This window comes from Myotis daubentonii, chromosome 7 (genome assembly GCF_963259705.1).
Source record: "Myotis daubentonii chromosome 7, mMyoDau2.1, whole genome shotgun sequence".
In the NCBI taxonomy this organism is placed as follows: Eukaryota; Metazoa; Chordata; class Mammalia; order Chiroptera; family Vespertilionidae; genus Myotis; species Myotis daubentonii.
This window is the reverse complement of record NC_081846.1, coordinates 45,818,928-45,843,377: the sequence shown is the minus strand read 5'-3', so window position 1 is coordinate 45,843,377 and position 24,450 is coordinate 45,818,928. Positions and strand designations below refer to the sequence as shown.

At 43.0% G+C, this 24,450-nt stretch overlaps 1 protein-coding gene across 12 annotated transcripts in view; it reads left to right on the top strand.

Annotated features, from left to right (window-relative positions):
• RAPGEF4 (Rap guanine nucleotide exchange factor 4) overlaps positions 1 to 24,450 on the top strand; it is a 259,224-nt gene that overhangs the window by 119,854 nt on the left and 114,920 nt on the right. For 7 of the 12 annotated variants that reach the window (XM_059704059.1, XM_059704060.1, XM_059704062.1 and 4 more), the window contains 2 exons: positions 21,432 to 21,504; positions 24,026 to 24,045. In XM_059704059.1, the coding sequence (XP_059560042.1) occupies positions 21,432 to 21,504; positions 24,026 to 24,045 (93 nt within the window). Of the gene's footprint in view, positions 1 to 7,737; positions 7,827 to 9,379; positions 9,441 to 21,431; positions 21,505 to 24,025; positions 24,046 to 24,450 lie in introns of those variants that run through there. The other 5 variants (XM_059704063.1, XM_059704070.1, XM_059704071.1 and 2 more) reach the window with 3 other exon arrangements.

Sequence of the window (24,450 nt, the reverse complement as noted above, 5' to 3'; positions counted from 1 at the left end):
TTATTTTTTTACTTACTAAAAATATTTATTGAGGGCTTATTATATACCAGCTACTATTTTTAGATGCTGGTGACACAACTCCATATCTAAAATCTTTTTTTAAAGATTTTTATTGTTTAAGGTATTACAAATAGTAGTACATATGTCTCTTTTTTTTCCCCCCACTGACCTCCCCCCGGCCTCCCCTACCCCATCTATTTTAAAGAGTGATCACTGGTTATTTTTATGAGGTGTTATTCCCCCAATTCTGCAAATAAGGAAACCAGTGAATAGGGTTTTGAATCTCATCCATTTACAGCTTTATCCATACGACTTGTTGTTCTCAGGACAAGGCCCATGAAAGCCTGAAATTCCTCATGTGTTTACACCATGAGAGTGCACTTCACGTGAATCAGAAGAAGGGCGGGAGTGCTTTGAGAATATCCTTGCAAACACTTCCCTGCTATGCTGTAGCCTGCAAAGGAAAGCTCTTGTCTCACAATTCCTCTTCCTTGACTCAGGACTGGGTACAGAATGTGCAGTGATCCAGCACAACATGAAAACCAGAGGCCTTTGTTTAAAAATCATTAAGAATTTCTAGATGGCAACCACAGAGCATTACACCAAGCCCAGGGCACTTCTCGCCGTCGGCCACGTGTGGATGCACAGGTTGCCCATTCATGAAACCAGCCCTCATTTTATTTATTTTCTCTATTTAGGATCTTACCTGATCTTAACAAATATTGGCCTATAGCATCTGGCAGGTATCACATTTCAGTCATGTGTCCCTGGTGTTTTCTGATTTCTCTTGGTCACGTATGGGATATTTTGTCTCCTTTCCTTCCTATTTCTTTTCCTTGTATTTTTTCCCCTTATTATTTATTTTTTTAAAATACACTTGCTTTTTAGAGCAGTTTTTTTGCAGCAGAATCGAGTGGAAGGCACAGAGATTTCCAGTATGCCCCTCCCCCCCACATACACAGCCTCCCCCATTATTAACATCCTGCACCGGAGTGGTGCATTTGTTACAACTGATAATCAACATGGACACATCATTATCACCCAAAGTGCACAGTTTGCACGAGGGTTCACCCCTGGTGCTGTGCAATCCATGAATTTGGACAAACATGTGATGACATGTGTCCACCATTACGATATCACACAGAGCATTTTCACTGCCCCGAGCATCCTCTCTTGAGCATACTGCTCCTTCTTAAAAGGCATTTTCTTTAGAAGCCAGCTTTGATGTCTGCTTTGATGTCCCTGTTCCTAATCTCACTGCCATGACATCTGTTTATCTCAAAATTCTGGGCTAGTATGAAGCTAAAAGACTCATTGGAAAAGTGAGGCTGATTGCAAGAAACAAAGGGCCAAGTCCGTTGACAGGAGTTCTTCCTGGTGGGGCAGAGCGGAGGGGAGGCGTCAATGCGTTCACGTGCATCGAGCAGCGATGGGCTGGGTGCCTGGCGTGGTCCTTACAGCAGTTCAGGTAAAAACTAACAAAGGCACTGCAGTTGGTTTGTCCCTTTTCCAATGGGCATAGAAAATTCTAGTGACGGTGAATACAAGGAGCTTTATCAAATATACCTGGAGAAAGCTAAGTAGTGTAAGTTTGCCATCATTTGTCGTAGGTTCCCCCAACATATAAAGTAGGTGGGATTCTTTCTCACCAGAGCCCAGGAGAGGAAAAGGGAAGCTGACTGTAAATAGTGGAACATACTCAGGTCAGTAAGTCCCTTGCTGCTCCCTCCACTCATTTCTATAAAATGACCATCAAGACCAATTTACTTGGTGAAAAGAAGTCACAGTGAGTGGGAAAGGATGTATGGCCATTCTTAGCCCTTCCTTTGCCCTGTGAATGGCAGGGGATGGAAGGAAAGATAGAGGGTGGGAGTCAGGGCTGCTTGGTGGGGGGAGATGTATAAATCTTGGGTGTTAGTGAGCATCAGCTGGCAAAGTCACCTCTTCCCCTGGGAGCTCAATCACCCAGGCCCAGCTACGACACCCTTCTTCATGGCCCCATGAGGTACTTTCTTTTCATCGAGTCATCGATTGTATTTGGGAATCAAGTTTTATATTTGGTGCATAATCTAGGAAAATATGATGTAAGACTTTACTTACTTTTGTGGCCTTTTGCTTAGCAGTAGTGTGTACTGGGCTTCCCTTCCCTTTTAGCTGCAGCTGTGATGGGCGGTTCGGGTGCACTTCAGTGCCCACCCCAACTCCTCCCGGCCTCCCAGCTTCTCCGCCTCATGGCTTCCTCCTCAACCTCAAGATCTTGCACAACTTAAAGTCAAGATGGTTGGGAGGTTTAGGGGGAATTAGCCTCTGGAGATACCCCTCCAATAATGGGGGATGGGAGTCTGCAGATAAATGCCCCCGACTACTGTGCTTTGCAGGTAAAATTCTAAGATGCATTTTACAAGGGTCCCCAGTGGGATAACCAGCTCAGCAACACAGTCTTTATTGTCGTTCCCACCTTCCTTGTGGCAGTTTTCCTGCCTTGCACTCTGGCTTCCCGGGATCACTTCCCAAATGAGCCGCCTCCAGTCCCAGTTTCAAGCTCTGCCTTCAGAGGAATGCAAATTAAGAGACGCCCATAAAACAAATAGGATGCAATGCTGGCCAGGCTGACGTGCATATCTGCCAGCCTGCCATACAGCTTGGTTCATCTGTGGCATCGTTGCCGTCTTCAGACTTCCAATTGATAACTAAAAGAGGAACATGGAAAACTAAAAATATTCTCATGTTGCAAATGTTCCCGTATATTGCTGACATCTTATTACATAATCATCTATGCCGTCACCTTTCTCAGGTCCCATGCTATGGGCTGGTGCTAGAAAGAGAACTAAGGCATGGCTCCTGCCAGTGGAGCGTATGGTCAATCAGAGAGAGATGATGCTAGAAGTCTGTGCAGAGCACATCTGACCAGGGCACGTGGCAATCGTCAGCTGTGCTCAGGTGGTTCGGAGTTGTGAAGGATGCGCGGTGAGAGCCAGCTGGGCAGGCTGAGTAAAGGCATGACAGGGTAGGAGGAAGCCTGGAAGTCCGGGCAGCTCGGTCCCGGGGGCAAACTGTAAGCAGCTGGGGCACAGTTTGAAGTTTACTTAGCATCAGGAGGTGAAAGCATCTACCTGATGTCCCGTGTGAAAGGATAGCAACTGCATTCCTGTGCAGTCTGCACTTTGCAAACCAGGTCCATGGATTGTTGTCCCAAACCATGGGAGTTGAACATAAATGGGAGTTGAGCATAAGCCTTTTGACTCTGGATTCTAGTCTCTCTCTCTCTCTCTCTCTCTCTCTCTCTCTCTCTCTCTCTCTCTCTCTCTCACTTTGTTTCTGTTTTTCCCAGAGTAATTTTTTTGAGGTAGGGTCCCCAGGGCATAGGGTGTTAGCGACTGTTATATTCAGTGTGATGCTTTTTTTCCCCTGAGCAAATCTTAACTTTTTGCGTCTTCTTCAGAAGAAAGGGCAACAGGAATGCCTAAAAGGCTCGAAGAAATGGAATGCTAAAGCATCTTTACTGAAAGGGCATTCAGGCACCATTGCCAGTTTGCCTGCCCCCGCCAGTGTGCTTTTCACTTCCAAGTGCACCTGTAATCTCGGCACCACTCCTTGATGATTGCAGTGCTACAGTCTGACCTTTAAGTTCCAAGCCAGTGCAAGATTCTGCCCAAATCCTTGGCAGAGACGCTATTTGAAAGTCCCTGTTTTATTTCATTGCTCTATGCAAAGACCCCCTTCTTTGTCCTTGAATTGAGACATCTCCGTGTGTACAAAGGACACATCATGGACAAGACCTATCACACCTGTCAGTTTTACATAATCGCCAGGGTGACTCATAGCCTTGCCCCCATAAACCACGGAGCCACCTTCTTTCTTCGCCTCTTCCACTGATCCAAGGGGCATGCTCACTGCCTGCTTGATGTGAGTGGCCTGTAGAGAACACTGGAATCTGATGGGTTTCCTACACGGATCCTGAGCATAGTCCTTTTTAGTTCATTTGCAATGTCATCATGGCTGCTTTCATGGGCAGTCGCCTCACAGTAGTTCATATCTGGCCGGAGTTTAGGCTCTTTGCACTGTGCTTTCCTGTAATGACTTCCAAATTTTCAACTTCCTTTTCCTGCAAGGCTTACAGTTGAAAATCAGGGCTCAGCTTAATAAAAGTTCTAATTCTCGTTCTTACACTTATCTTCCTTTCTCTTTTTATTCCAGTGGGAGAGAGTAGAAGAGTTATTTTGTAAAATAATAATAATAATAAATGGGGATTTATTTTGGAAGCACATGTAAGTCCAGAGAAGTAGGGGAAAAGTGATACTTTCATTTCAGTCTGAATAGGAAGTTAGTCCATCATGAGCTTTTAGACTGACTGCAAAAATGAGGATTTAATGAGAAGTGAAAAACTCATCTGATTTTATGGGAAGTGGGTGCTGAAATCTGTCTGTGCTCTGAGGGGGCAATTCAGAAAAGCCCAAAAATAATGGTATCCATGTTTTGCCATCTGTTTTTTTTATTACAGTTTGACCAACTTTTTAAAGCACACTCCTACTTACACAGGCATCTATTTTGGCCTTTGAAGTGGGCAATGAACATTGTATAATAATTATCACAAAATTGGACTTGAGCTGTTTTGAACTTTCTGCATGTTCATTGGCTGATGGAAGCTTTGTTCATTGAGTATCTTCAAAAAATATCAAACAGAAGTACTGTTTTTTGAATTTTCTTTAGAAGGCACCCTGTGGCCTCCGGTATGTGAGGGAAGATGGTGGAGAGGAGCGATTTGTTGTCACTTTCTGGGTCTGTTTTAGATGCCCCCATGGCAGCATCCCTGCAACCCTTTGACTTTAATCTTTTCTGTTCTTCTTTGTTTTTCATCTTTTTGAACAGCAGCTGGATTCTGCTTTTAGTAGTTCCTCTTGATTCCTGTCCTGTTGTGAGCCATTCTGGTGTTTTATTGTTTTGTAAAGGCATGTGGCATCTTACTTTTCCACTCTATTTAATTAAAAACTTGGCCTTTTGGAACTTGGTATTGGAAGCTGCAAGAAAATAGAGCCAGTGGATATTTCCAAAGAGTCTGAGACCCTCTTTTACCCTTGCAGTCTCCCCATCCAAGGTCAAGAGCTTTCTGCCAAAGAACTCTGTTTTTGGGGAGAGTTCGCGATGCATTCTTTACCTGAGACAAAATGGCTTGTTTTGATTTGTAACTTACTTGAATGTGCCCCCAAAGGCATATTTCCTGCATTGTTGTTCACAGTTTTCTGTGATCTTAGTTATTACTAAAAGGGTTTAATTTTATTTACAGCAAATCTACTTCTAACTTGGTCTCTGAGACTGCCAATTCTGAATTTTATGCTGACATAATTTGTCCCCAAAATATATATGCTGGGGTCACTAAGGAAATTCAGAGATGAATATCTAGTTTTTGTATATGTCAAGGAGGGGATTGGGGAAGGGAGGGGTAAAAATAACACTGTCTCAACAACAACAGCAAAAAGAATTTGGCCAAAGCCATTCAGAATGATTGGCTTGTTCAGATTATGAATTTATAGGGTGAGCTATATATTTACGATAATTTTTCAAAAGTTAACCCACTTTTGATCAGATTTCTCACACTTTCCATTACCCTGGCATACTCTTTTATCACAGCTTTATTTAGGAAAATTATAGTGAAAATGGGGCCTTTTCTGGGAAATAACCCAGCAGTGGGAGAGAGATATTATAACATTTTCTGAGAAATCAAAGTTTTAAACATTTTTTTAATCCTCCGTTTTTATGCCAGATTATAAGGACTGCTGAATTTCACACAGAATTTAATGTATAATAAGGAAACAGAATCTGTTGAAGCTGTCAAGATTTATTAACCTTCCTTTTGAGGTCTTTGATTTGAATTTTATTTTTTTTGAAATAGCAGAATGAAATTATCCAGTAAATGGAGCATTTTAGGATTTGTGAGAAAAAAGTTATCTTAGTCAGTTCTTAATCTTTTTTTGAGATAACATAATTTTTCAGGATAAACCATTATGACACATTGACTTATAATCTACAAATTAGAAAGTAATTGTGCACTTGGTGTTTAATTCTCTGCTCACATTTTATATTAGGCACGTTTCTTTTGTAGACTTACAGTATAGTGAGTTTGTCATAAACAGCTATTTAAAGCCATTGACATAATCAAAATAATATTTATAGAAATTCAGAAAATGATTAAATCGTAAGATTGTGGCAAAGCAGAAAACCTTACTGTGTGGGTTTACCCCCTCCTTCCAAAAAAAATTCAAGTTTTGGTTAAGTTCACTAAAAGAGTGTAGTGAAAATTAGTTTCTTTTGGGATGATAATATAATTGAAAGACTAATTTAAATTAGGAGGGCACACTGGGCTTGGCAGAGGGCATTGTGAGAAAGCAAAGTGTAATTTTCCTCCAAACAAAGGCAGGCTTGTTGGAGAGCATGCTTTATTGCCTGGAAATTCTATATATATGCAAAGTTGCTCATCAATTCACTGTTGGGTTTTATGTGCTTGGTTTCTCTTTTTGTTTGGAAAAATCAAATGCTGAAAAAAGTCAGCATAGCTCTGCATGCTATAGGCACAGAGAAACCTACACCGGCCAATTCTCCTGGTGTGCCCGTTCCTGCGGGGGGAGCTGCCTGCGGAGGGGTGCTCAGACATGGGCCTCATGCAGGTAAAATCAGGTGTGTGCTTCAGCAGAGCCCGCCCAGAATTTCCAGAAAATGACTCTTCCTGCATCTTTTTCTGATCACCTCCTTCTGACAGATTGGGTAAGTTAGGTTCACATCCCAAACTCCATTTTCTCTTTTTTCAAGCAGCTTAATTGAGACATACCATACAATTTGCCTACTTAAAGTGTACAACTCAGTAGCTTTTAGTATGTTGGGCAACTATTACCCCGGTCAATTTTAGACCATTTTTATTATCCCAAAAGACAAACCATATCCCAGTTAGTGTTCTTTGAAGACCCAGATTTGGATAAATTAATTAAAGGAGAGGAAGGTGAACATTCTCTAGGCTACTTGTTAATTTACTTGTTAATTAAATTATTGAGGTAGCATTGGTTTAATAACATCATATAAGTTTTAGGTGTACCATTCTATAATACTTCATTTGTATATTGCAGTGTGTGCTCAGCACCCAAAGTCTGGTCTCCCTCCGTCATCATGTATTTGACCCTGTTTACCCTTTTCCCTTCCCCCGACCCTTCTTCTCTCTGTTATTTCTTGTCTTATTGATAGTAGCCATTCTAATAGGTGTGAGGTGGCATCTCATTGTGATTTTGATTTTCATGTCCCTTATAGCTAGTGAAGTTGATCATCTTTTCATATTATCTGTAGGCCATCTGTATGTCTTCTTGGGAAAAGTGTTCAGGTCTTCTGACCATTTTTTAATTGGATGGTTTGGGGTTTTTAATTGTTGAGTTGTATGAGTTCTTTATATATTTTGGATATTAGCCCCTTATCATAGGTATTATTTGCAACTATCTTTTCCCATTCAGTTGGTTTCTAGGCTGCTTTTTAATTGTCTTCTTCACTCCATGTCTCAGCATAGCAATTACACTCACTCCTCATAAGAGTATGTGCACAGTATTTTACAGTGTGCAAAGCACTTCCTGTCAAACTGCAACTGAGAGCATGGCTGGCAGCATGACAAGGTTGGGGTGAGAGGTTCCTAGGAGACTGGCCTGGAGGACAGGAACCCTGTTATTTGTCAGCATCAGAGGGGTAGACCTGCAGGCCGGAACCCAGAGCTTTGAGCAACCTGACCATGACTGTGAGGGGTCTGGACTGCGACGGGGATAGCAGGAGAGCCAGTGGCCAAAAGGGGATCCAAGGTGAAAAGAGGAATGTGGGTACCAGAAGCCAGTCCCTTACACCCATAGGTGAGGGGAAGAGGTGCTGGGCAGGTGGCTCAGCTCCCTGGATGCAGGTGGTTTGGACCAGCCCACTTCTGCTGGGGGAGGAACCATAATATCATTGTTTAGAGGGGTTGGGGGTGGACAGAGAAGGTTCAGACAAGATTTTTTCCTTAAGTCCTGGGGTCCAGATTTAGAGTCCTTCACCTGGCTGCCTTCCTCCTGGGCTGTCCCTATGTCTGTCCTTAAAGGTGTCATTTTTAGCTTGACACTTTCATGGGAGGAAGGAGAATTATTTTTGTTCAGATAAGCTGTGAGAAGGTGGTTGACAATATTTCCTTTCCCAGTGAGGCTTCTAAGAAATTTTGTTATGTACTCCTTCACCCTCTAAAATCTTATCCTCCCCAGATTGCCCTAACTCTCTGATGCAATGTGCTTTAATTCCCTCCCAAAACTTAAATATACCTTACTATATTTAATTCAATAGGTGTTATTTAATTCAATAGATGTTATTTAATAACATCTAATTCAATAGATGTCATTATATTTATATAATATTTGACTTGGGCAAATGTTATTTGGGGTAATATTATTTTGAAAACATCAGGAATTTAACTTTCAATAAAATAAAAAATACCTATATGTTACAAATACTGGAAAACCCAGATTCATGTGTTATACTTTGGGTTTTCAGGAGCATAGCATAACTGTATTACATTGTTTAGATTTTTGTGTTGACTGGTGGGGAGGTAGTTCCTCTCCTTCTGGCACTGTAGAGATAATTTATAGAAAGACCCAAAGCAACTATTTTTCTGACCAGGAAATTGATTTTTTAGGTTGAGTTTCTAGATCATTGCAGCAGTCTGTTTTCGTGTGTTGTCAAAGGTTAATCTGTGTAGGACAGTTAGACTCTTCAGCTCTGTTAACACTGGAGATGGGACATCGGCCAGAATGCACTTCTCAGAAAACCTAGTCGCAAAGGCTGTAAGGCTGACTCCTGAGTCAGTGGCCAACCATCAAAACAACAGCACTACAGGGCCCTAGAAAATCCCTACCCGATCCAGGATGGCATGGAGACCAAGGGGATTCTCTGGTCTGATTGGGTGGGGCTTAGAGAAAAGATTTGCCAACAGTGACAGAGCAAAATATCAGACCAGGTGATTGTCTTGTGGTTTGGGGTCATCTGTAAAGGGTAGGTGGTATTTTGGGCTAGAACTAGAGGTATAAGGGGCAAGAGGGAAGAGGGGCAGGCAAGGGCAGGACAGGCTGTGGCGTGCGTTGAAGGCTGGGCTATAATCCCATCAAGGGAGTGTACACACAGCAGGTAAAGGTGGAAGCTCAGGTATGGGGGTTGAATACATGAGCGATTAGGGGAGAACTATGGCTTTTTAGCTCTTTTCAGCCCTGCCCATTTCCCCCTCCCCCCCATTTCCTCACATGCCGGATGCCTGAACACAGGGCACCCAGGGCAACTTTGGACCTTCCCTGCTCCCTCTCCGATAAGGGCTAGCTGGAGAGGCAGAGGCAGCTGGGCCCACACAATGGGGACAGAGCTTGTCACTGAGCTGCTTGGGAAGGGAAGATATTGACAGAGTAAGTGCATTAAGCTCATTTGCAGTTTCAACCCTGACTCCTTTTCATTTCTTGGTAGTTTTTAATTTTGATAGAATTTTAAACATACTCAGAAAAGCTGCAAGAATAGTATAAATAGTTCCAGACTCTTTACTCTGATTCTACCAATTGCTTACATTTTGCCCCACTTGCTTTATTGTTCTCTCTCTATTTTTTTTCTGAATCATTTGTAAGTTGAGACATTGTGCTCCTTTATCCCTAAATGTTAATATTTCAGTGCATGCTTCCTGGGAACAAGGGCATTTTTTCATATAACCACAATGCACTTATCAAAATTAACAAATCTGGCTCCTTTTCATACTAATAATATTCAAATGCCATTCATAATGTTTTCCAGTTTTTATTCCATTATTTTTGAACTGTCAGAGATTGAAATTTAATTACGTTTCTTTTTCCTTCTGACAGTGTTGGGGAGAGAGCACACACACTATTTTTTCTTCAACTGTATCACATGGGAAGCCTTTGCCAAGTTCACAAAAATACAGTTGGCAGTCAGTGGAGTTACAACATAATGACAACAATTAGATAAAGCCATCAGGGAGATCAAAGAACTTCTCTGAGTAATGTGCTTGCGTATTTGTTTGCCTTGGAATTAAATTTTTACAGAGCTATCTCATTTTAAGAAAAACATTAAAATCATCACTTGATAAGACCCATGTATATGATCTTTTTCTTTTTGCTTGAAACTCAGGGAAGATATTTTGATGATGCAAATTCAATATATTTTCCAGATTTATCCCAATTGGGCTAAATGGATATATAGCAACAACAACAAAAAATGAAGTGTTTAACAAGAAAGCAATGGTGAAATGTATTCTGATATCAAAAGCTACCCAGGATATATTCTTAGAGAGAGAAGAAAGGATAAAACATCATGTGCCATATGATCCCATTTGTTTAAAGCTGGTTGAGATGCTACGTTGTTGTGTGCATAGAACATTCTGGAAGTTATGGAAGAAATTAGTGTCAGCAGTGGTTACCTTAGAAGTGAGACTGTGTAGGTCAGTAAGTGGAGAGTAGTGAGGGGAGAGAATTTTTTTCATTTTATACACCTTGTAGTTTAAACTTGTTATGTGCTTTTATTTAGTTTGTAGTAATAAAACTGATTACAGTAGGGTGAAGAAAAAAGAGAGAGAGAATAGTGTTAAAACAAAACCAAAAGGCAAACTTATTAAAAATGATGTGGCTTAGAAAGGAACATAAATGGGTGGAATTACAAATAAGTTGGATATGTAAAATGAATCATTTTCTACTCTCAGCTATTTATATATGGCTGCCAGTGTTTTTCAGCAAGATTCATACATGGGTCTTTTAAAACTAAATTTTCACTAATGAGTGTATTTTGGTGCTAATTCTGGTAGAGCAGACTGGCTTCTCTATCCCTCAGTGCTTCCTTTTAAATTACAAAATTGATTAGTCTTCATGGACTTTGATGTGTTAAATTTAGATTTTGTTTTTATCAGCATCAACTGATCTTCATGCTTCTTCTGTTCCTTCTCTGGAAGCAAGAAGCTTATTCATAAAGAGCAAACAAACATCACAGAGCTATTTGACCATGTGCATCACATGATTTCAAATAGCTTCTTTCATCATATCTGCAGATCATTAGAAAGATTTTTATAGATCTGCGTGCATTAGGCCTGTTTTTCTCTCAAGCATTTGTTTTTTAAATGGAAATGTGCCCCTTGGCAGAATCAGTATGAAAAGAAATCATGGTGTAGAGGGAATGGGAACCGATATTCATTGTGTGCCTGGGCTGTGAGGAGTTTTACACGGGTTACCTCATCCAGTCCTTCCATCAGCCATGACAGGAACATGGTAATGTTTCTGGTTTATTGAGAAACTGGTTAAGAAATTCTTTCACTTATAATCATTCACTCAACAAACATTTATTGAAAGTCTGCTGTGTCTCAGGCCCTGTGGGAGAATGTAGATGTGTTCCCTGCCCTGTGCGGGGCTGTAGTGGAACAGAGGAGAAAGGCATTGCCCGGCACTCACTCACAGTACATAACCAGGCATTGCCTGGGCACACCGATGGCAAAGACATGATGCAGGGAGAGAGAATAATGAGAGAGTCACATAAACTGGGGTCAGGAAAGGACACGGTGAGGAAGCCACAAATAAATGCAGATGAATAGGAACTGGCAAGGCCAAGTGGTTGGAAGCCGATTCCAGGCAGCAGGAGGCCTACAGGTGAAGGCTCAGTGCGCTTGAGGATCTGAAAGGGGCCAGTGGCTTAGAGATGAAGGATGAGACGGAGAGTGTGGGACTGGGGCTGGAGAAGCAGGCAGGGCAGCTCATGAGAAGGCTCAGAAGTCTTGTTAGCAGCAGCAGAAGTTTGCAGAGCTGGGTGGAGCTCACATTTGCCTGGATCTTAAAGCTTGTATCCCCCAACTCTTCCAGCCTTGCCCTCTCTCATGCTCCGCCCCCTCTGGTACATGGCACTGTCATGTCCTCCTCCACACTGTTTTCCAAGGGTGGCTAAAGCACCACTTTCACTATCACCACCTGGGAGCAGTAGGGTACTCTGTTATTTGATGATATAGAGAGCTATTAAAAGAATGGGACCTGGGTGAGGCCCCGTAGAATACACTGCAGGGAAAATGGAGTTCATCTTATGTAGAGTGGAGAGATGATAGAAACCAAGAACTGCTCAAAGGGTTCAAGGGATACAGTATCCCACAATGAACAGAAGCTTCCGAAACCACTCAGAGTTGTATTACTGTGATTCCCCAGATCTATGCAGTAGGTATATTTGCAGCAGCAGAAATGATAGAAATGATAATGAAGAGAGATGAAAAACGTAGGCAAAAACAATGTGTGTGGTCAGAAAAGCTGTAAAAGTTTGGAATGAATCAAAGTAGAAATTCCCCAAAAGTCAAGAATTGTTGACACTAAGAAGTAACCTCCTCCAGGCTGTTGAGTTCCATCACTGCATGAAACAGATAAAAGCCACTGCCCTTTATAATTTCCATTCTCTTGTCCAATGTGTATGACTGTGGCAAAAGCTGGGGTACTGGACTCCCACTGGGGGTTGCAGGTAGAATTGGAGTTAAGGACAGGTGAGTTCTACATGGATGTTTCTAGAGACACTTGGTCAGAAAATAGCCAGAGAAATGCACAGTGGCTTCAGAGTTTGAGAGGCCAAGCCAGAAACTAAAAGAATATCTCTAAAGTGGGAAGATCAGATATCTACTTGGGCCAGGAAAGTCTTTCTATTCCCCCTAGTCCGTTTGGGCTGCTGTAACAGAATACCATTGAGTGGCTTATCAGCAACACACATTTATTTCTCACATTTCTGGAAGCTGAACGTCTGAGGTCAGGGTGCCAGCATAGTTGAGCACAGGCCCTTTTCCAGATCCCAGACTTTTTGTGTGTCCTCACATGTAGGAAGGACCTAGGGAGCTATGGGGTCTCTGATAAGAGCACTGATCCCGTTCATGAGGGCTCCACCCTCATGACCTCTTACCTCCCAAAGGCCCTGCCTCCTAATACCATCCCCTTGAATGTCAGGATTTCAACATGTAAAGGGGGAGGGGCACATTCAGACCATAGCAACCCCCGACTCACTGCTCACGTCCCCTCCTGCTCTACTACTCTCTGTGCAGCACATTGTAGAGCAAGAAAGCAAAACAGAATGTCAGTAGTTTGTTCTAATGGGATGACAGTCATGGGCTATTACTTTATGGGAAACTACCCTTTATTTTAGATTTTTAAATGATAGATGCATCCTTATTCTGTATTATCAGTATTTAAGCACCTTTTTTAGGATTTGCATGTTTCCATGATATGTATTACTGGTATTCTGGTTAGTTTTATAAGAGCTGGGCTTGGTCATTTTAATCCAGAATTACTATACTTCATATCCATCACCCTCTGAGGACTCATATGGTTACATAAAATGTCAATCGTCTTTTTTTCCTGTGAACTAGGAGACAGTGGCTGTTTTGTCAATGTTCACAGTCACATGTATACGTGAGACGGGCTGTCGTGAGCTCAGGCTTAGCAAAAAGAGAGGATTTGATTTGCAGCAGCAGCTCCAGAGCACAGTATTTTATGCCTCTCAACATTAGTAGCATTGACCTACTGTGTTGTGTCTTGCTCTCAACTTGAGTTTCCCCAGGAGGAGCTTGTGGCTAATTTAATTAGGTGAATATGCAGAGTGTGACTTAAATTATAATCATTCCATTGAGCCCCTCGAAATCTCTGAGCCTTTTAGTGATATTAAAAGTACAGATGTATTGAGTGTGCTTCAGCCAGAAATCTGAGCCTTTAATATCATTAACTGTAAGTAGTCAGAGATGGTTTAGCTTCTAGGAAAAAGTGGCTTTACCACCCCCTATGCTAGTCCCTTTCTCTTCCTTCTCCCTGTTCAGGCCCCTTTGAGGGGCCCCGTCAGGCCTGCCGGCTACTTAAGGCAGTGGTTCTCAACCTTCCTAATGCCGCGACCCTTTAATACAGTTCCTCATGTTGTGGTGACCCCCAACCATAAAATTATTTTTGTTGCTACTTCATAACTGTAATTTTGCTACTGTTATGAATAGTAATGTAAATATCTGATATGCAGGATGTATTTTCATTCTTACAAATTGAACATAATTAAAGCATAGTGATTAATCACAAAAACAATATGTAATTATAGATGTGTTTTCCGATGGTCTTAGGCGACCCCTGTGAAAGGGTCGTTCGACCCCCAAAGGGGTCGTGACCCACAGTTTGAGAACTGCTGACTTAAGGGCTTATGCTTTTCTTGTTTTTCCATCAAAACCATTCTTCATGCAGCAGCCAGAATGTTCTTTTAAAAACACTCATCTGTTCTTATCACTTGTCCTCTTAAACTGCTTCCCATTGTACTTCGATGACCTTCAAAATGCTCATGTGACCTGCAGGGCCTTCCTGTCAGACCCCTGCATGGCCCAGGCCTCACGCCATTCCTCTCCCACCCCCTTGTCCTGATTCTCCTGCTGGACTGGTCTTTGTCTCAACACCACGTGGGTTCCCTCTCCACCTGGAAGGCTGGTTCTCCCGGCTCCATCCCTCACCCCCAAGCCTCCTCAGCCTCAGTTCATGTCATCCCTTTGACCCCCAAATCTGACTTTGCCCCACTCTCCACGCCCAGCCACATTTTCAGTGCAGTCTGCACTTTCTCCTTTCAAGCTCCTGAGATGATAGTTTGTGTGGGAATGGGGGAGTGCCTGTGGGGACCCATCTGTGAGGACCCTGCTGTGAGCACCTTGCTGTACCTCCCCTATCACCTTGACTAAGTGAATTTATTCTGCCTGGCCTTCAGGGTTAACCTGACTAGCTTCTATTATAACCCTGACTGCATGAGAACTAGCTAAAAGCTATGACTCCTCATAGCAAATAACTGCTCTCACTTGATGAGGGTATTTTAGGGTCCCCACACGGGATCTCAGCACCTTGACAGGCCAGTAGGAGAGAAAATTTCAAACAGGTGGCTTTTCCAGAGAAACTTTGATCTGTAGGACTCTTAGGCGATTTGAGTTTGAAAAACTTTCTCTAGTAGCTAGTAGAAACTCCAAACTGCAGCTCTTTCAGGTCGGTCATGAATTAAAAATGGCCAGGAGTTGGCAAGCAGAATTTTGTCTCCATTTAGAAGTACCTGTAATGGGGCCAAAGGATGTAGTGAAACTGAAGAAATGGCTGTGGAGGTTCTTTGTACCCCATCATGCCGATGCTATGGAAACCAAGAATCAAAGAAAAAGAATAACTTGGCATGAGGAGTGAACCCGGTCTAGCTGGCACTCGTGGTGGGAAAGCAGCACACGTGACTTTACCATAAACTTTTGCTCGAAGGCTTCCATGTAAAGCTGCTCGACTTGTCCCTTCTTTTCTGCTCTTCACACTTTAAAGCAGTGGTTCTCAACCTTCCTAATGCCGTGACCCTTTAATACAGTTCCTCATGTTGTGGTGACCCCCAATTTCATTGTTACAAATTGAACATAATTAAAGCATAGTGATTAGTCACAGAAACAATATGTAATTATATATGTGTTTTCCGATGGTCTTAGGCGACCCCTGTGAAAGGGTTGTTTGACCCCCAAAGGGGTCGCGACCCACAGGTTGAGAACCGCTGCTTTAAAGAATTGTTAGCTCTCTGAGATTTTAGAGCAACATGTCACGTCCATGTTTACATCACACATTGTACGTCATACAGAAGTCATGAAACAACTCTTGCCAAGAAACAGAAAAAGGGGATCTGAACTTGATACACTGTTCTAAACTATTCTACTGCATAATCGGGATGCTCTCAGAGAAAGCGCAGACAAACCGTTTGCCATCACATTTTGTGAACTGGGTTTTAATAGGTTGGGAGAACCTAGTAGATGTAACAAATGGGACGTATGGTAAGACAGCCTCACATTCCTGGAACAGTGCTCTCTACTGTCCCCCAATCCTGGACTCTGACACAATGGACTCTCATAGTGTCCCCTCACTCTGAGCATATATCCCCCACAGCTGTTCACACCGGTCCTGTCAATCATCCTCGTGCCTTCCTGCTTGTTTGCTTCATTTCTCATCCTCCCAATGGTCCCTAAAGACGGGTGTTATTATCCCAGGTCCCTTAGCCAGGAAACTGAGGTAAAAACTGACTCAAGTTCACACAAGGCCCCGTTCCCGTGTGAGTCCAGTGTCTGCATGCTTCCCATAGCATCAGAGGTTCTTGTTTTTTTTCATTGAAGTTCCCTGAATGCAGATGAAATCAATACATTATGCCCGGATCTAGACCCTTTGTAGCTAGACATAGCCAGCAGCATGCTCAAAATTTCTTTGAAGTCTCATGCTTTAATCTTTAAAATTTATGCAAATTTAGCTTTCTACTTCGTAATGTAAAAGTATAAACTACTTGACATAGAATAAAATTTAAGCTCAAGGAAGAGCTCCTGTTAACCCCTCTTGCATCCCTGCCTGCCCTGCTGGCAGCCACCCCGGGGGACTGCACACTTCAGTGCGAGAAGGTGAGCACTGGGGTGCATCTCAGGTAAATCCTTAGTACCCGTGGTTTTTTGGATAAACCTTTCAGGTATGAAACAAGCTTCACATGGCCAATCCACAACCATAGATGTCTTCCTAACAGAGAATAGAGCCGCTAATACTTCCTAGGGAAATCCTAAATTGGTCTTCGTTGATTGTTTATAGAGATCTTTGAGTGACCTTTGTCTGGCTGGAAGTTTAAAGATTATTTAATCTTGTGGTTTTTAAACTTTTATTTTTTTAAAAGCATAAGTCATCTTTCAAATGAAATTGTTCTTGGGATTCTATGAAACAGATAAAAGTGAAAATGCTCTAGTTGCCATAGGGGCCCTTGCCTGAGGGAATTTGGGGTTCTGCTGAAGAACAAGGTTTCAAAACCCTGGATCAAATTCAGAGACTGAAGCCAGGGAGCTTGGAGGACGTGCTGGAGGTGACTCAGCTGATTAGTGGCAAAGCCCGGAGTAGATCTAAGAATGAGGCCTAGCAAACTCTTCCAAGAGCCTTGCAGCCCTGTGGTTTTCCTGTCCTGGGAATCCTGTGTCCTAACTGCCCTCAGAGGCCCTGGAGGGTTAGGGAGTGGGAGTCCTCCAGCCAGGGGCCTTCCATGTGTGGATCAGTGTCTGTTAAAGGCATAGCTCTTTCTCAGTGCGTATGGCGATTTAAGAACGATTGGGTTAGGCCTTGGAAGCTATTGAGGTGTTAGAGTGTGTTGGAATCCAGGGAAAGGCTTTGCAAGGGAACATCAACCAGGGCCCCCAAAGAGGACATTATCAAGGGACTCAGCCAGGCCAATACACACCCCAGTGCCTGGGGTGGGGGTGATGTGTAGGGGTGACATTGAGTAACCACCCTAAAAATGTGCTGGGTCACCTTTGAAAAACTGCTGACCTCAGACTTAGGCTGGTCTTGTGTTGATTTTCATGTGGGGGCCTCCATCGTGGCCTTGATTAATTCCCTTTAGTTTTATTCTGGTTCTCAGGAAGCTTGAAGTGGCTTTTAAACTTCTATGGCTTTTAAACTCCATGGTTTAGATTTACTAGTACAGTCAACTCTCATTTCTCAATTCCTCACTTCAGTACCAATAAGCCCTATTATAAGGAAGCCTAGTATCTAACTCCCCAATTTCCCTGTCTCTGGAGGATTTTATAGTTGAAGGGAATTATTCCCACTTCCACATGTTAAACTAAGAGAGAAGAGCTGTCTTCTCATTCTCCTGCTGCCATGATCCCTTGCTGCCAGGCACCATTGAGGTGACTGAAACTGCAGGGCACTGCAGGCCAACCCCACCATCCAGCCTCTGGGCAGACAGTCACTGTGGGTGATCCCACTGCCTCAGTGTTGGCTCAGCCAAGGACGAACAGTGAAAACTGAGTCTCTCTCCCACTTGACCCTCAGCCACCCAGATCTCTTTCTCAGAGGCAGTCACTGTTACTACTTTCTTGTATATTCGTTTGTGCATTTACAGGTCTTTATGGATGTTCACACACATCTAATCTCTTCTCTCTACAAAATGGTAGCATACTCTACATACAGTGCTGTAGTTTGCTTTTCAAAAATGTAACAGTTTATTGTAGAACTCATTCCACCTCAGCACACATAGTGGTGCTTCGTTCTTTTTCATGGCTGTATAATATTCCAACATCATCTATCAGGAAACAACCCATCTTCGTCTACTTCTCAAGAAGTAACCCAAATGTCATTTCCTTTATGAACATTTGGGTTGTTTCCTGCTTGTGTTTTTATTTGCTACTACAGGCTTGGTGCACAAAATTCATGCACTTGGAGGGCAGGGGTGTCCCTTAGCCTGGCCTATGCCCTCTCGCAGTCTGGGAGCCCTCAAGAGAGTGGGCCCAAGCCGTCAGTTGGACATCCTTAGTGCTGCCATGGAGGCAGGAGAGGCTCCCTCCACCGCTGCTGCACTCGCCCGCCATGAGCCCAACTTCTGGCTGAGTGGCACTCCCCCTGTGGGAGCGCACTGACCACCGGGAAGCAGCCCCTGCAGTGAGCATCTGCCCCCGGTGGTCAGTGCGCGTCATAGCGACCTGTTCTGCCATTCAGTCAATTTGCATATTAGCCTTTTATTATATAGGATTACAAACAGATAGGCGTGTTTGCATTTGTATTCAGAAGCTCTACTTCTGCCTCTAAGGGAGGTTCCTTGCTCAATCAAAGGAAATATACATTTTAAAATATGACAGATACTTCCAATTGCTTTCCACTAAGATTGTATCATTTTTTACTCCAATAAGCAATATATGAGAGAGCCTGTTTTGCCCCCTCTCACTAATAGTGTGTTTAGCCAATGTTTCGAAACTTCTCCAAATCTGACTAGTAAAATAGGATATTGCACTATAGTGCTAATGTGCCTTTCTGTCATGGGCAAGGTTTGGCATCTTTTCATTTGATATGTTCTTTTATAGGCCGCCTTTTACCTGGTGCTTGAAGATGAACTGCTGCCTAAAGATCAAGCAATATGCAAATAACTTAGAAATTCCAATTTTCTGGCATAGCTTTTATGCCAGTTAGCTGTTTTTATCCTAATGAATATAGGGTGTGCTTCAGGGTGCCACATGAGGAACCAGTTTCCTGCTTTAGCGAATGTTTATTAAAATGTGCCCCATCAATTCTAAAAGGTGGACTTTTTTATTTATAGACATAAATATTTCAATCCTGGTTTTGCAATCTCCAACTACACCCAAAGTTGTTACATTGCAAACAATGTTGTCTTATCAGATATAGTACTTTTTAAATTCAATTCAGCTGTGACATTTGAAACAGAAATTTGAATATTAACTGGGTATTATGGAGATATAACATTTCTTAATTGTGATAATGGTATTGTGGTTTTCTTTAGGGAAAAAAAAGACTTCTCTTAGCGATTCATACTGAAATATTTATGGATTACATGAGATATCTGGGACTTGCTTCAAAATAATTCTGGAAGGGGCAAGTGATAGCAGTGTAGATTAAATAACATAGTAATTATTGAGCCTGAATGTTAAGTATGTGGTATTCTGTTTTTTATCGATGTTTGAAATTTCCCATAAATATTCTAAAATTCAACAAACAAGTGATAAGTTTGTGTTATGTGCAAGCCATGGCACTCTATGTTACAGGAGACAGCACTTCACAAGTTCAAGGGGCCTGTCAGTTTGTTCCCTGCAGTGAGCCCAGGGCCTAGGACACTGCATGCAGTAGGTGCTCAATATACCCTGAGCTCCAGCTCGCACTCTGGCTCCCAGCGGCTGCTCCAGTGTCTGTTCCCAGGAGCTGCAGGCCACGTGCTATGGAGTTGGGGGAAGACGAAGTCCCATTCATTCAGGGGTCAGGAAGGTGCTTCCGTGGAGTTCATGAGAATTGACATTGAGGTGCCCGAGACAAAGAACATCTCCTGCATCCAAAACATTTCTAAGCAAAGCAGAATTGCTCCCTTACTTTAACATGAATGATTTCTTTTAGGAGCCCGGTAGGGAGTTGCTAACAAAGGAATAACTCAAAAGGCTGTGTGTGTGTGTGTGTGTGTGTGTGTGTGTTGGGGGGGTGGTGCGGAGGTGTCACAAAACCTTCTTAGAACATATCCCCCTCCCCCATCTCCTCCTTTTGAGCCTGTTTTGTTCTGGGTCCAGCATCATATCATGCTGAGAAATGAGTTTACTCAATGCTCTCTAGTGAGGACTAAGAGTAGATAGTGTCATCGGAAAGAAGGGAATCAGAGTTGGGAAGTTACCAAAGGATGTGTCAGGAATGCAGGGTGCAAGATTGGTCCTGTGAGCATGTGTGAGTGATTCCTGAACTCAGAGGCAGAGGGATTCATGGCTTTTTATGTCTGCATGCAGGTGTTGGTATAGTTGCCTCAGAATGAGAGCGAAAATGGATTAAGAAATAAAAACTAGTCACATCTTGACTGGAAGAAGGCTCTTTTGAGAAATCGTCGATGTTACATTACAAACACCATTCAGATATGCCCAACGGGCCAGACGGTTGCTCCAACATTGCGTGTTGCCAGCTTCCCATTGCTACAGATGAAGTCTTTTCTGCTGACGTCTGTGTAACCCCCCAGCACATTATAGAGGGTTGATTCTTTTGATGCTGTTCAACATTTGTGTCATCGTAATTAGAAACCATAAATATACATGACACCATGCGATAGCTAAAACCACCCAGCTTTCTCTCCGGGTGTGTGTGTGTTGGGGGGGGGGGACTGTGTTATTACCTGACAAGAGAGGATGTCTAATAATCATTTTCCATTCTTCGTAAATGCCACTTCTCTCTCGTAGGATGCTCTAGATTGCTTTATGCTCTCCAAGCCTTCTCCCTTCAAAACAGGGCAGACCTTGAGGGCCACTGTATATGTCCCAGCCCCATGTTGCCTGGACCACAAGTCAGGGGGATACAATTCAGGGGAATCCAGGCAGTTCTATTTGATAACATACCAACAGTTCCTGGGAGGGCACAAAATGGGCAGGTGGACGATGTGAAAGAAAGTGGGTAAATGGAAGCAAATCGGCTTCTTTCAACACAGACCTTTTCCAGGGAAGCCTTTCTTCTTTGCTTTGAATGGAAGGAGATTCAGTGTCAATCACCTACTTAATTGTATCCGCACCTGTAAAAACCAAGTGTCTTTCTCTTCCACCGAAACGTGTGTTAGAAGCAGGGCAGGAGGTGGAGGGAGGGTAAAGACCCACACAATTTGGATACTTAGTCACAAATACATAAATGAACTGGGATGGGCCCCCCTCCCTGGTGGGGGCACGCTCAGCTGTATCTGGGAAGGCCTCTTTAGAACACAGCATCCTTGTTTTAGGCCACGAATCCCAGGCAGCACATTTCAGGCTCCATAAATACAAGACTCAGCTGTTCCCTGATGGCTGATGTTTCTGCTTTTCAACATGTAAATAAATGAATGCTCCAAGTGAGTAAGTGTCTGTGCATTGAGTTTACAATCTTGTCTTTCAGAAATATCGACAGTACATGGCAGGACTTCTGGCTCCTCCTTATGGTGTTATGGAAACGGGCTCCAACAATGACAGTAAGTGAAACGTGTGAACATTTTGCATCTAAAAATGTAGCGTGTGGTGTGTGTTTTCGTGTGACAAAAAATATGTCCTTCACCAGCTTGGCAGATTCCGTTTCCAGACTCTTGTGGATAAACAGACCTGCCAGCCCACATGGGTTATTCTTTAAATGGTTAATACAGGATTATGTTATGGCTGTAGCTGATGCCCTGGAACTTCAGCATTACTTAGAATGCTTTCTCAGAATCGCTTCATTTTAGAGCAAAATCCAGTGTTTTTTCTGTGCTCTTTTAAAAATAGGATTCATGAACTACACACCCAGGAACCCCACCTCTTGCTCATGTTGATGTTATTAATCAAGGAGAGAAACAGCATGAGTCATTCCTATTCTTAAATCACAACCTCTCCAAACTCCAGACCTTTCATAAGAGACCAGTCCCTGCCTGCTCATAAAAGGAAGGAAGTTTTTCTCTGTGATCTGATTTTCTAGGGTGTGCCCACTAGACCAGTGATGGCAAACCTTTTGAGCTCGGCAGGTCAGCATTTTGAAAAGCCCTAACTTAACTCTGGTGCCATGTCACATATAGAAATTTTTTGATATTTACAACCATAGTAAAACAAAGACTTATATTTTTGATATTTATTTTATATATTTAAATGCCATTTAACAAAGATAACCAAAATAATGAGTTCACGTGTCACCTCTGACATGCGTGTCATAGGTTCGCCACCACTGCACTGGACTCAAAGAAACCCCGTGTCCTGAATCTGTTTATCTGTTTATCTTTGTGTGCATGCCAGGAGCATCTGTTTAGCACTCGTTACCATCCCTGGGAGATGCTTGTTGCATCTCTAAGCTCCTTTACTTGGCTCCTGCACGTTCACATGTGACAAGGTACCAAGTACTGGGGTTTGAAGCTGTGACGGAGCAGGCAGCACTTCCACTCCGAGCACCTGCAGAGCCCACATGTCCACACAGGAGATGACCTCAATCTAGGACCCTGCCATTGAATCTTGTTTTTATGTCTTAAGCATCAGTTAATTATGAACAGTCTTTTCCCTTCTGTATCCTGTTCAGAATCATTCTGTTGCTCAAAACCATTGAGTGATTGTCCATCACTCACCATGGAAGGTGAATTCCAAGACTGCTAATGCCTTAACCCAACTCTCAAGTTCCTGCAGGGTTCCAAATCACCCGTTAAGTATTATTTCTCTACAAAGACCCTACTTTCTGGCCACTCAGTTATGGTGATTTGTGCAACTGTGTATTTGTCTTATTAAACCTCCTAGAAAGTGAGCTTCCGCCAACCCCTGTATCTCCCCATTCAAGCAGCTCCAGTCCTTTCAAGCCGTTGTTGAATGAATGGGTGGCTGGCTGGCTGGCTGGGCGGGCGGGTGGCTGGCTGGCTGGGCAGGTGGGTGGATGGACAGGAGGCATTTCAGAGTGCTGACGTTAGGCCGCCCTTACTTCTGACCGATCTGGGAAGTGATGGCAAACCTGCCCATTGGTCTTCTCTGTTTATATCCTGGTGCGCTCCCAGTTTGGGAGCCAAAGTTTGATTAGGGAATGTTTCCAAACCATCTCTTCCATTCTTACCTCTCCTGTGTTCTGTATTGCTGCCCATTATGACTCAGTTCTCTTCATGCCAATATTTTAAATCAGTGTAGTCCTATATTAAACACAGAAAGTTCTGTTTTCTCGGAATTTGGACATACTATATTTTAACATTGCAAACCACCTCACACCGCCCCCGTGGTTCAAAACTAGGTGCGGTCACCTGTGAAAACCACCTGTACTTCTGTCTCCTCAGCATAAGGCCCTTGTGTCCCTGCCCTGAGGGCACTAAGCTCTGTTAGGGCTGTGACCTTCCAGTGTGACCTCTCTTACCCACCGTGTCTGTCAGAGGAAGTGCAGAGGACCGGGGCCTGCCTACAGCAGATGCTCACAAAATGTTGTCAATGAATAAACAAAGAAGTGAATGGATGAATATTTAACTCTTTGCTCAGAAAACTGAGATATCCCTGGAAACAGCCACTGCCCTGCTCAGCCCTGACTTGGAGGCAAACAGGAGTTTGCTTTGCCCCCAGGGGAAGCTGTGTTCCGGTGGGTTTCCTGTGCAGCCTGCCCCTAGGTTCGAATCCCTAGAGCAGTGTGAGGTGGTTTGAAATGTAAAAGTACAAACGTGCCACTTACGCTTGATGTCTCTGCCTAACATTCTGAGTGTTCTGGTGCCCAAGACAGAGGAATTAGGAGCTCACCTGGTGTAACTGACTCGGGGATAAATTTTGCCTCTGGGAAAGTAAAGCATAGGATGGAGAAGCAACATCAGCATGAGACCGTGTTGTCCGGCACTCAGTCGCTGATTTATTTATATTACAGATTTGATAGGTGCTGCTCTTCTCCTAAGCAGATTATGTAGTTGTTGTTGTTTTAAATACCTAAGTTTTACTTGGTTTGATTCAGCAAGGGATTTCAGTTCCATTTTACAGGTTGACCTTACAACTCATGGTCTCTCTCTCCTTTTCCTCTTCTAGGAATTCCTGACAAGGAGAATGTGAGTAGCTACTCTCTCTGCCTAGCTTCTAAAAACTGTCAAAAGGTAAAAAATAATCTTGGTAACCTCACCAGCAAAGAGAGCTCTTCCTTCACATTCAACAGAGCAATAAATATTGTTCTAATCTGACTCCGGCATCTTTGGTGGGTCACTCTGAAGTATAAAGGGGAGAAGGTCGATTGCTATGACATGGTCATCACGTGTCCTTGGCATTAAGGAGTCTGAACAAAGGTCATTTCAGGGGCGAACAGTCCAAGTGCTTAGTGTTTTCTTTTTCCCATGATGCATGCACAGCGGTAGAACAAATCGTCAGTTTAACAGCCTAAAGAAAATGTGTTGTTTTTCTTTAGTAGGAATACAAAATATGAAATTCAGGGTCAGAAGATGAATTTGCCTAACTGGATC